The 12,831-nt window shown below is 40.3% G+C and overlaps 1 protein-coding gene across 1 annotated transcript; it reads left to right on the top strand.

Annotated features, from left to right (window-relative positions):
* Nucleotides 1-640: 640 nt before the first annotated feature.
* Nucleotides 641-9,702, top strand: LOC145422355 (syncytin-A-like). The gene is made up of 2 exons (XM_080293623.1): nt 641-1,231; nt 7,088-9,702. Exon 2 carries the CDS (start codon nt 7,643-7,645, stop codon nt 8,603-8,605), a length of 963 nt encoding a protein of 320 aa, XP_080149749.1. The 5' UTR covers nt 641-1,231; nt 7,088-7,642; the 3' UTR covers nt 8,606-9,702.
* Nucleotides 9,703-12,831: the final 3,129 nt, after the last annotated feature.

The raw sequence follows: 12,831 nt of genomic DNA, 5'->3' as shown, positions 1-12,831 counted from the left end.
ACCAGGCAAGGGCAAGGGACCAGCCCTTTGCCCTTGGTGAGAGGCAGAGGGCACGGGTGGGCATTGTCAAAAAAGAAGCCTAATCTTTAAAAAAGTATAGAGCGTGTCTGTCTCCCAAAGCTGGTTCCACAGAAGAGGTGATTGAAAGCTAAAGGCTCTGCCTCCCATAGTACTGTAATTTTAAACAGCCTATGAACCACAAGAAAGACAGCAGCCTGAGAGCAAAGTGCTCCATTGGGTTGAAACAGTAAGTTATTAAGATGAGATAAAGATACTACTACTCTATCTTACTACTATTACTAAACTTACTAGATTCCCTCAGCTCAGCACTCAGGTAAGGTCATCATTTTTTGTTGTTGCTTTTTCAGTCAACATCTAAATCACTGTCAAATCAGTTTCATGGTGTGTTTTCTGTGTTCTAGTGGCAAAACATCCAACCGTAAGTACTTTATGCACATTTCTGCTGTGACACAATAATCCCAGCATAAATTTAAATAGGTAGGATGGTTTGCCACTTAACTTTATTTTAAAATTGCGTTTTGATTTTTGTGTTGTTCTCCATAAACAGTGGTAGAATGGTTTGTCAGGTAGGACGGATTCCCAGAACACTGGAACACCTCACCCAAGACGCGCCCAGGAAAAATGTTTCTATGTTTCTTTACCTTCTTTTAAATGTGCAAGCATGCCCTTTTGTCTATGGTTAGATTAGTTTAGAATTATCTTTTTAGACTTTCTCAGCAAAGACATACTGTTTTGGGACATATTGTTTTAGATTGTTTTATCTCTCACAGCCTTCTCCCAGCTCTCTGCTGACGAGACTAGCGCCACATATGGAGTTGTTTATTTTATTTGTTTTGTATTTTCTTATCCTGTTCTCACTGTCTTTCCTATAAAAATTACCAAGCCACTGTGCATGGTGTGAGTTGTTCTTAGCAGCTCACCCGTGTACACGTTTGATAAAGAAAGTAACTTTGTCTCATTGTGTCTTTATTTCTCCTGGGTTTTTTACAGAGTTTTCCCCCAACATTTCTTGGTCCTTCGGAGCCGGAGCGCCTCCATCGTGTCCCATCTCCGTGACCAGTCCACGTTGCTCGTCTGTCGACAGCCCACACACTAGGTGTGTGGTCAAAGACCAAGGGCGTTAAATTCGAGTCTTGGCCAACGTTCTTAGAAAGCGACCCACGGTGGTGGGGCCCGATCGAGGTGGACCAGACCCGGCGACACTGACCAGGTAGATACAGACACACTGACACAATCTTGCGTAAAATCGTATTTTAAATTCAGGGAATTTAAAATAGCGAAAGTAGCTCGTCGCGACTGGAAGCTCCCCACTTCTGTGGGTTTAAAGTAGCTCGTCGGCTGGTAGCTTGGAGCTCGTCGACTGGAAGCTCCCCACTCTTGTGGGTTAGGTTTGGAGCTCTGAGTAGCTCCCCCAGCTGGGTCAAGGGAATAAGTAGCTCGTCTACAGAAAGACTGGCAGCTCCCCTTATTATAAGGGTTCCGATCGCGCGAATAAGTGTGAATGTGAATGTATGTGTGTGTATTGTTGTAACTAACGGAGCAAGCTGACTTTTCACGGTCCAATAAGAGACTGAGCTGCTCCTACTGTGTTTTTCTTTTACTGCTATTCACTGACGTGCTGGTGAGTTGAGAGAACGGTCGAGTTCCGTCTCGTAAAGTTCACACCGCTTTTGGAAATAGTCCGAAAGTAGAAGGGCGTGTGAGCAACCACTCTCGTCTCTAATACCAGCGAAGGTGATAGCAGCTGTATTGTGTATGTATTACTTAAACAAAAATAAGTAAATACATAAATAAATGGGTAATCAAGCAAGTGAAATTAAAACTCACTCCTGCTGACGAGCAGTGGTGAGAAAAGAAAAGTCCAGACGCCGGACAAAAACAGTGTCTGTAAACTGAGAGATTTAAGAAAACAAAATATAAACAGTCAGAAGAACAGGGGCCCGTTCTTCGTACCTCGCTAAGTAGGTTAGCCGGATTAGATTGTTGACGATTTCGCGTGATCCTGGATCAGTCGGTTCCCCGAAGCTCATCCGGGACTTGCTGCCATAGCAACAGAGCCGTAAGCGTAAACCTGCTCGGGAGCAGGTTCACTTTATGTAAACAGGATTAGATCGCGGCCACGCAGGTATGTCCGCTTCATTTATACGAAAGCAACAGCGATATTCCACCACTGTTTCACCATAAATAAATATTATCAATGTAACTAAAGACAATGCAGCACCTGATCCATTTATTGATTTCACACAGATACATACAGGTCATTTCCTAAAAAAGGGAAATGTACTATTAACATTCTATTACATGTATGTGATTATTACAGATGTAATTCATATTTCAGAGTAGTAATTGTAAATTACTTCGTGTAATCAAGATGAGAGACCACGGCTATAAAAGCGAAGGTGGATTTGGGAAGCCTGTCGCAGCCATGTCCTGTCCGTATACGCGAGCAGCCCATTGCGGAAGGTGCAAGATTGATAAGGAGAGTCCTCAGAATTCAGCGTATATTGCGGGATAGACAGGATCCTTTAGCTCAGCGCGACAGTGTGCTCATAGAGAGATATCGATTTTCCCGTGAGGGTATTATTTACTTAACCAACTTGTTGACGAGGGGGTGCAGGACCACCACCTGTCTTTTTTTCCTCTGCCCTTTTCTTGGTTGCTGTTATGAACAAACTAACAGAGTATTACAGGCCAGTATTACCTTGCCAAGAGACGAAAAGCAATCTAAGAGATAAATATTACCATTCTGTAGAATACTCCTGTATTCCACTTTTACTTGTTCCCATGTTCTTGTGGGTCCTGTTGTGGCTCTAATGTGAAAGGGGATATAATATAACATATTATAATATAATATAATGCCATATGATATTGGACAATATAGTGTCATATGATAGATCTACCCTACCGCCTACTGGTGTTGGCCAGAGGGGCCGATGGCGCGATATGGCAGCCTGGCTACAACCGTAGCTGCCTCCACCAGTGTGTGAATGTGGGAGTGAATGAATAGTGGTATCGTAAAGCGCTTTGGGTGCCTTGGAAAGCGCTATATAAATCCAATCCATTATTATTATTATTATTATTAAATTACCTACGAGTTTGATTTGTCAGCAACTTTCTGCCAGCCCTCTCTCCTTGCTTTTGCAGCCTTTGCAGTGTTCTCTTGCGTTTTAATTAAACTCTGAAACTCCTGAAATCCCTCACTCAAGAGTTCTTGCTCTGCTGCCGGAAAATACCGAGCACGCCCCTTCGACATTTTCGCCGACCAATCAGCGGGTTGCCGATCAATGTTTCTACTATCGATGCGTAGCCCCTTTTACGACGCCCAGTGATGTCACATTCCTGCGTCCAGCTGTAGTAATCGTCAACAGCAAGTGTGTTCGGGGAACCGGATTAGCGAGCTCACGGTTAGCGCGATGATTTGATCTTGGATGTGTCATTTGATCTTGGATGTAGTAAGCGACGTACGAAGAACGGGCCCCAGAACTCAACTGCCAGTTTAGTAAAACCAGAAGACGAGACACTGTGCAGTTCCCACAATCCTTTTAGTAAACCATCACTCACTCCTGCAGCCGCATCTGCAGCAACACCCATATCAGGAAGAACATAATAATCCCTTATTAAGTGAAAACTAGAGATCACAGTAGTTTTGTAGTAGTTTAAAAGGGTTGAAAACAGACCCCACTGAGTAGATATAAATATAAAAAGTACGAAATAAAGATGAACAAAGGGAAAATTACAGTAGAAATTATCTTTAGAGTATTTGAAATTAATAATAGCAAGGATAACAACCTGTAAAGTGATATTAACAATGAAACACAGTTGACATGATGACCATGCCCAGCATGTATAAAATGAATATAAAGCAAATAATTCACACGAAAATATTTTAATAAGGTATATTAAGGCTGTGTCATTGTTCAGCCAAGGACAGTGTGTGAAAAGGTAACTGTCTCCACCCTGGGAAAAGGATGATTCTGCAGGTCATCTGAAGCCCTTGATGGATACAAAATAAAATATAAATAATATATTATAATAGAACTGCCTGGTCCGCCATGCAACAGAGAGAACAAATGTGACCGCAGATTGGATGAATTCTAAATTATCTGTTTGCCGAATAAGATTATCTAACTAACAAATTGGCTCAGGAGTAGTATAGTGGTACACACTGATAAAATATTATGCTATTGCTGTTATATAAGACAAAGGGTATAATATTAACAATGACATAATATTAATATGAAGAGGCACCTTAATCGGTTATGATGTGAGGTGGATAATTGTTAAGCAGTAGTCTGCATCAAGCTTAAGGTTTGCTAAAACTCAGTGTAATGACATGTGAGATGAAGACAATACAGAGAATAACTAAACTAATGAAGTGCATAGAGGCACTTGACCAGCTTGAAACCTATCATCCTAGAATGACACATTGCTGAGATATAGAGCACACCTATAATAACAACCAATAAGCAAAACCCTGTAGACAACAGCTAAAACTACAGGATTGAGAAGCTGAATTAAATATGTAGACACTGCTAAGCTGATGAGCATGTTCCACATTTTCTTTTCTTTTTATTTATTTGTTTCTTTTAGAGCAGAAGCTGCTGTAACACACCCAAAGAAAGACTGCAGGTCTGACCAACCATCTCAGTCGTGGGCAAAAAGATGACAGTCAATAAAATTCTAAAAGATAATTTGTTGACGAAAAATATATCAAGAGATAAAAGATAAAACAGTCCAGTGTCCCACTTATGAATTGTATAAAAACACACAGTCCCAAGGCCAGAGCCAGCTATGCCACACAGCCAAGTTGCACTCCACATGTTGCCTTTAACAGGGTTAGAAGTTGTACTTGGAGACCCACCACCCTGCAAGCATATAGTCAGTGGTCACTCAAGCCTCTGCAACCCTGCTGCCTTTAGGCTGTGGCATATAATAGGCCCTGGCCTGCACAGAGAGACAAAACAACACACCTAATATAAAATTCATAGGGCAAAACCCGTCCATCCCAAACATATCTGATTTCATCACATTACATACCTGCACAGAGAGACAAAACGACACAGCAGTGTTTGTAGTGTGGGCTATAAGAAGACCGGTGTATCAGTGCAATCAAGTACACCTGCCTCTAATTAGTCCAACCCCATTCCAGCCATTGGCTCACCAAAAATGTGACACACACAAAACCACTCCCAACCCAGTGCAACTTCACACAATAATATGGAGCTGAATTAACACAGGCACATTAGTCTACCATGTTACAAGCTGCATGCTATTAAAAGCCAACATATGCAGACTTCTGCCTTGTTCGGATGGCAGCATTTTTTTCTTTTTCTTTTGTGTCCTGACACGTTTATGTTTTTTGTTTTTGTTTGATTATTTTGTTGGTTTTGGAAACGAATTTAATCGAACTTGTGACAATACTTGAGAATCACAGTGACACATAGTGATTAGGCATATGATTGAAAAATGCCTAGGTTTAGAGCTGTGAGCTATGAGCTGTGAGCAATGCAAAGTTAAATATATATATTTGTATAAATGGGAAACAACCCTAACTTGAAAGTTTGAAATGTGTGAGATCCATGCATTGTTTGAAGAACTAGAAATTATCTAAAACTGCCTTAAGTGAAAATGTAGAGTTGCATCTATTCTCCCAAACAAAAAAACAAAAAACAAAAAAAGGGAGAAGCATTCTGTAACTTAAAAATAAGGCTGACTGTTGACAACAGACTAAAACACTAATTCGCAGGTGGCTATCAGGAACAGAGAGGCGAGCAAAGTCACAAACACCAAGGCTGCAGACAGCCACGCAGAAACAGCAGATAACATAGAGACAACGCCTGCTAGAACCGTGGAGAGGAAGGTCACTTCACACGAGATTGTTGCGCATGTGAAATACACAAAGATAAACAAATAACCATTTATATAGACAGCCAGTATGTTTTCTCTGCTGTGCATCATTTTGCAAAAAATCTGGAAAACCAGAGGAATGATTACACCAACTGGCAAACCAGCATGCCAACCTCTTACAACGCCTACTGACTCTTTCATTACTACAGGCAACAATTTTGCTGACAGAGCAGCAAAATAGGCGGCACAACAGGCAAACATCACATTGATGGCAGTAAACACACATCAGATTCCACTGGATGTGTTGAAAAATGAACAAAAAGCAGCAAGCACAGCAGAGCAGGCAAAATGGCTAAAACACGGTGCAGTTCTGACAAACGACTTAATGATGTGTTGTGGCAAGTCAGTGTTGCCAAAAAATTCCTCCACAAAATGGCGGCATTAGTGACTCATGGCTGTACGCATTTGTCAACGGGGGGACTGACCAGTATTGGCAACTCTCATTTCTACACTGTAAATTTTGAAACTTCAGCAAAACAATTTGTCAGAACGTGCATGACGTGTCAAAAATATAATGCTCAAGGTAACCTGCGACCAAGGAGAGGCCGTTTTCCAACTCCGCCTCATCCTTTTCACACAATTCATATGGATTTTATTGAACTAAGCGAATGTCAAGGGTCAAAATACGCCCTAGTGGTTATAGACGTGTTCTCAAAGTGGCCGGAAATCTATCCAGTGAAAAAGGCAGATGCAATTTCAGTAGCAAAGTGCCTGTGCAATCACTTCATACCCACATATGGCATTCCAGCTTTGATACGATCAGACAACGGCACTCATTTTGTAAATGATGTCATCACTAAGGTCTCTGAAGCACTCGGTTTCAGCATAAAACACCACTGTGCTTATCACCCTCAGAGCGCAGGCCTTGTAGAGAGAACTAACGGCACTATAAAACAAAGGCTCAGGAAATGCATGGCAGAAACAGGAAGGCCGTGGCCTGAATGTTTGGGTTTAGTGAAGATGTGGATGCGCTTAACACAAGGCTCCCATAAACTAACTCCATTTGAAATCATTCATGGCAGGCCGTTTCCACTGCCTATTACCAGTCAACCAATAGACAAAGCAATCAGAGAAAACACATTAGCAGAATGGATGTCTAAGCTGTTAGAAAACAAAGAGATCATTGTACATAATCAACAACCTGATGATGTTTCTCCAGTGTCTTGCAGACTAAAGCCCGGTGACTGGGTTCTGATCAAGGTGCTTCAAAGGAAAAACTGGAGCACACCCAGGTGGGAGGGGCCATACCAAGTCCTCCTCACTACACCGACCGCTTGCAAAATTGCGGAACGACCATCCTGGGTCCATCAGAGTCACTGCAGGCGAGTCAGTGAAGCCATCTAAACACAGCTGACGGCAGGCTTGCCTACTTGTTGTGATCTCGCCCGGTGGAGGGGTCAGCTTTCCTGGCCGGGGGGTCTACTCGCGACAGGAGGGTGTGTTCCGTCGTCATGAGGTGGTGGCTCTTATCAACTGCAGCGGCCCTGACCATGGCCGGGCTCCTCACCTTTGCTTCCGTGAGGGACAACAAGTCACGTTATATGGAGAAAAGGCAGACACTGTATGACAAAGGAAAGTACACCAAGTTTCCCCATGGCTATGCCACTAATTTCTGGTGGCAGTTTATGAACACTACAGCTTACTTGAATAATAAAACTGACTGCTATGCAAATACATATACACTTTCTGCCCACCAAGGAACGAGAGGAAGTGTATGGACTGTTCACTCAACGAAACCTGTGCCAGTAACGCGACACTGATGAGCCTCAACTGTCGCTCCAACTACAGCTACCGGATGATACTACAAACAAAGACTCAGTACCAGACAGGATGTGCACGGACGGCACCCAGCAGCAGAGGAACCAGAGTTTTGGCTGACTGGTACTTCCTATGTGGCAACAAGGCTTATCTGTCACTCCCTGAAGGTTGGGGAGGTCTGTGCGCCCTGGTGGAATTATCAGATCACGTTTTCTTCATGCAAAGTGTTGCACATCACCCAAGCAGCCGGCAGAGACGTGAAGTGGACGTCGCCTCCCCCAATTCTTTCGGCATTACCGTGGACACTGGAATGCCGGGAGAGTTTCGCATCTGGGGAGGAGGAGTGAAATTCTTACAGAGCTTGATCCCCGGCATCGGAGTTGCCGAGGTGCGAGATCATGTGGAAATCAACCGATATGCTCTGCTACGACACATCAACTTGACTAAGACCCTGGGAACCGCCTTAGCAGGAGAACAGCAGGCCATCAGAACGATGGTGCTGCAGAACAGACTGACACTAGACCTGCTAACAGCATCACAAGGAGGAGTTTGCAAGCTGATCGGGGAAACATGTTGCACTTTTATCCCTGATGGATACGAAACTGGAGGAGACATTTATGAAGCTTTGCAGAATTTGACCGCTCTGCAAAAATATGTCACTGACCACACACCTGGAGCAGCTACAGCACAAGGCTGGCTTGACTGGCTGTTCAGCGGTTCATGGCTGGCTGCTGTAGCAAAGCCATTTTTTCTTCTAGGTCTCATCATGATAGCACTGCTCATATTAGTGTTGTGTGTGTTGCCATGCCTAAGACTAATGATTTCACAGATGATAACAACTACAATGACTGCTTATGTTGCCGTGCCTGAAGAAGAACAACATCCCGTTGCAATTCTGTTAGAGGAGAACTTGTACTAGCTGCTAATAAATGACGTGGTGATTAAAAATGACTTGTCAAGTGATCATGCACTGATTAAAACATTAGTAGGTTATGCAAGTTTTCATGCTTTTATTTTTTTTTGAAGTCTTGACTTTTAAACATAAAGTTTTTCATTTTGAATATAAAGTTTTCATGCTTTTATTTTTTTGAAGTCTTGACTTTTAAACATAAAGTTTTTCATTTTAAATATAACGTTTTCATGCTTTTATTTTATTTTTTTTGTGGTCTTCAGTTTTAAACATAAAGTTTCCATTTTAAACATGAAGTTTTCATTATTTTACACATAAAGTTTTCAATTTAAGGTTTGCATCATTTTAAGTATAAGGTTTCATGCTTGTATTTTTTTGAAGTTTCCATTTTATAATATGAGGTTTTCATCCTTGTATTTTTTGAAGTTTTCATTTTACATATTAGGTTTTCATCATTTTTAAAATATAAAGTTTTCATTTTACTTTTCATTCTTTTATTTTTTGTAAGTTTTCGTTTTAAAATATAAGGTTTTTTCCTTTATTTTTTGTAGTTTTAGTTTTGTTATTTTTCTTGTTTATTCCACTTGTTATTTCATTTACTATGTTTTTCTTTGTATTATTTTCTTTTGTTTTATTCTTTAGACCAAATGACTGCCATTTCTGCTATGCTGACATTTTGAAAAATTAAAAATTGTTTAAGATACTTAATAAATAACCTTCACAGACAATTGTTGTATACATTTAAAATAAGTTAGACAGGAGGGAATGTTACAGGAAAAATGTTTCTATGTTTCTTTACCTTCTTTTAAATGTGCAAGCATGCCCTTTTGTCTATGGTTAGATTAGTTTAGAATTATCTTTTTAGACTTTCTCAGCAAAGACATACTGTTTTGGGACATATTGTTTTAGATTGTTTTATCTCTCACAGCCTTCTCCCAGCTCTCTGCTGACGAGACTAGCGCCACATATGGAGTTGTTTATTTTATTTGTTTTGTATTTTCTTATCCTGTTCTCACTGTCTTTCCTATAAAAATTACCAAGCCACTGTGCATGGTGTGAGTTGTTCTTAGCAGCTCACCCGTGTACACGTTTGATAAAGAAAGTAACTTTGTCTCATTGTGTCTTTATTTCTCCTGGGTTTTTTACAGAGTTTTCCCCCAACAGTGTTGTTCTCCATAAACAGTGGTAGAATGGTTTGTCAGGTAGGACGGATTCCCAGAACACTGGAACACCTCACCCAAGACGCGCCCAGGAGGCATCCTTGTCAGATGTCCCAACCACCTCAACTGGCTCCTTCCGATGAGGAGCCAGTGAAAAGTGCCATAGACAGCAATTCTTCTAGTGTCCACTAAATTAGTACTGTGCAAAGGTCTGGAGCCACACTTATTTTCTTCATACTCTTCTTACAAAATTCCAGATTTTTTTGTATTTTTTGAAAATGGTCTTGACCAATAGTTCTCCAGGCTTTTTGAAGGTCTTTCACAGTTTCTCTCTAAACACTGGCTGCTTTCCACTCATTTTCAGCATGCACTTCAATGTGAAATTCTTCATCCTTTCATTCTTTTTCTTCTTCTTCTTCTCATTATTATTAAAAGTATGCTTGGAACTTTCCCAAGTGTGATTTACATTTACATTTAAATCCACTGCAAAGGCTCCATTCATCATTATAACCCTGCTCTGACGTTTTGAGAATTTATTGTTTCTTATTTTACAGAAAACACAGTATGTTGTATCCTATGCCATGATTCTAACTTAGTGACAGCACAACCCAATAACTAAATAAAATTATCTTTTTGTTACTAAAGAAGCATCATTAACACTCACTCAGCTCCTGACTTCTACTTTACACAGTTTAATCAAACCAAAGTAGAAAGTCAGATCATTATCTTTGGCTTTACAGAGCAGCAGCACGAAACAGGACACCACTTATTTGTCCCGGGTACTAGACCACATTTCAGTTAAAGACAAGCTCAGTATCAAACTTTGCAGGTTTGTTTCACTGCTGACCACAAACCTGGGGCTATTGTTTTGGAAACAAAAGAGCAGGGCCTTTCAGAATAGCATGACCACAGTGAGCATATGCATTTATGCACAGGCAAAAGAGACACGGCTGATGGAACAAGGTGGTTTCAGTTTAATGTCTAAATAACAGACAGAAGCATTTGTTAGCATTTGAAACATACATGCACATATAGCCATGTTACCCTGGCAACCAGGTGTATCTTAAAATTCACTAGATATAACAATTTGTAGATATGCACACAAAACTAAATTCAGTAATCACATTGCAATTACACTTGTGTTATCATTTGCACAGATAACAGGGCAGACAGCAAGAAAGAAAAAAAATCCACCAAATAAAATGTGCTTTTTTCTTCTTGTGGACTTCTGCTACAGTCAGCTCATTTCAGTTTATCTTTTTGAGAAGGAAATGGTGGAGCAGTCTATAGTAGTGAGATGGATATTGCTTTCATTTTTTATTGCACAAAATTTAAAGAGTGTGATGGTGCATTTTTCCAGTGTAAAGAAATATATATATAGATAGATATATTTAAGTGTTTTTTCTTTTTTGCTGTGACAAAGAAAGAAATTGATCAGCACGACTCTTTGGACTTAATTGTAAGAAATAAATGTGTAAAATTACAGAAAACATTTTGGTAATTCATTGCCCAGACGGTCTAGTTTGTTTGTACAGAGTTACAGAGGTTTTATTACTCTGCTTCAAAATACTCTGTTTATTAAGGCTGTGTTTTTAACATGTTTTAATGCTTTGTATCTTGTTCTATTTAATCAGAACAAGCCCCTATAAACAGTCAGTGATCACTGTCGACCTCTCTCACTTTTTTTTTTTACAACTGTTCATTCTTAATGGTTAGTTTTTAAACCTTACGATGTAACTACGGCCTAGCCCATGCAGCAGTATGTTAATGACTAATCTAACATTGTGGATGGATTATCTCAGTTGTTCTCCTGTGTGAAGTTTGGTCTGTTTACAGCATCCTGCCATGTGATTGCATTTGTCCCTAACTATTGGGAACCCTCACATAAACTTTTATTGAGTGGAAAAAAGTTAGCATTCATCCTCCAGCTTCACTGTGTTTAAGTTATGCTAACCACAGCTATGTATGGCGTTATTTTTGTGCCACTATTCTGAGTGCACGTAAAAAAAATTTGAGGGCATGTAAAAATGTTTTGCAGGAGCAATTGTTGCATTTTGAGGAGAAATTTACTTTGAGCTAAATTTGAGTGAACAAAATTCATTGCCGCGTGCAAAACCTGTATTTCAGTTTTTGCTATTATCCATATACACACACACATAGCTGCCCCTCTCGCTCAGTTTTTGCATTTGTGCTTGCTCGCAATGTGTTGCTTGCGCTCTCAACATTTCTGTCCGTGTGTGTTCAACTTTTTCTGTACACCGTTATCTTTGTGCCACAAAACCAAAAACTCACAGACTTGAATGCAAAAAAAATCTCAATTTAACTGTCACATCCTGGGTCGGTGACCCAGCGTTTTCTGTTTTGTATTATTAATCTTTGATTTCTTTATGTCTTTGTTTGTTCATAGGTGTTGGTTATCGGGTCTCTGTTTTGTCAGTGTATGTTTCCTGTTTTACTTTGAAGGTTAATTAGTTCCAGCCATGTTTCCACCTGTTCCCCATCTCCTCTTGTTTGTTCCTGCCGGTGTATTTCAGTGCCTTGTCAGTCAGTGCTCGTCGTCGTATCGTTAACGTTGGTTCTTCCCCATGCTGTGTGGTACCTGTGTTTCCCCGAGAGTGTAACTGTTATCATTTTCCAGTTTAGTTTTGTGTCACCTTGTTTCATCTGTTTGCCTGCAATAAAGCAGTGGATTTGAGTTTAAGTTTCAGCCTCAACGAGTCCTGCATTTGGGTCCACCATCCTGCCTGACTACACACTGACCATGACATTAACTTGGCAAGCTAATAACCAGACAGGTTCACATGAAAAAAACAAAAAAATAAACAACAAAAAAAAAAAACAACAACTTTTTTTTTAAATAAACTTTAAATTAGCACATTTTCTATGTAACAATTGTTACACTGCAGTGATTCCGTCTTTCTAGTGCTTAAAATAATATACTTCTGAATGAACAGAACTGCATTGCTTGTAGCAAACCAAAACCCATGAACACAAAATTATGTGAAATGTTTTTCTTTTTCTTTTTTTTTTTTTACCTCCGCCCTGGCGACATTTACCAAAGTGATGCAGTCCCAC

This window comes from Astatotilapia calliptera, chromosome 3, assembly GCF_964374335.1.
Source record: "Astatotilapia calliptera chromosome 3, fAstCal68.1, whole genome shotgun sequence".
Lineage (NCBI taxonomy): Eukaryota > Metazoa > Chordata > Actinopteri > Cichliformes > Cichlidae > Astatotilapia > Astatotilapia calliptera.
Note: the sequence above shows the minus strand (reverse complement) of the source record. Positions and strands in the feature narration are given on the sequence as shown.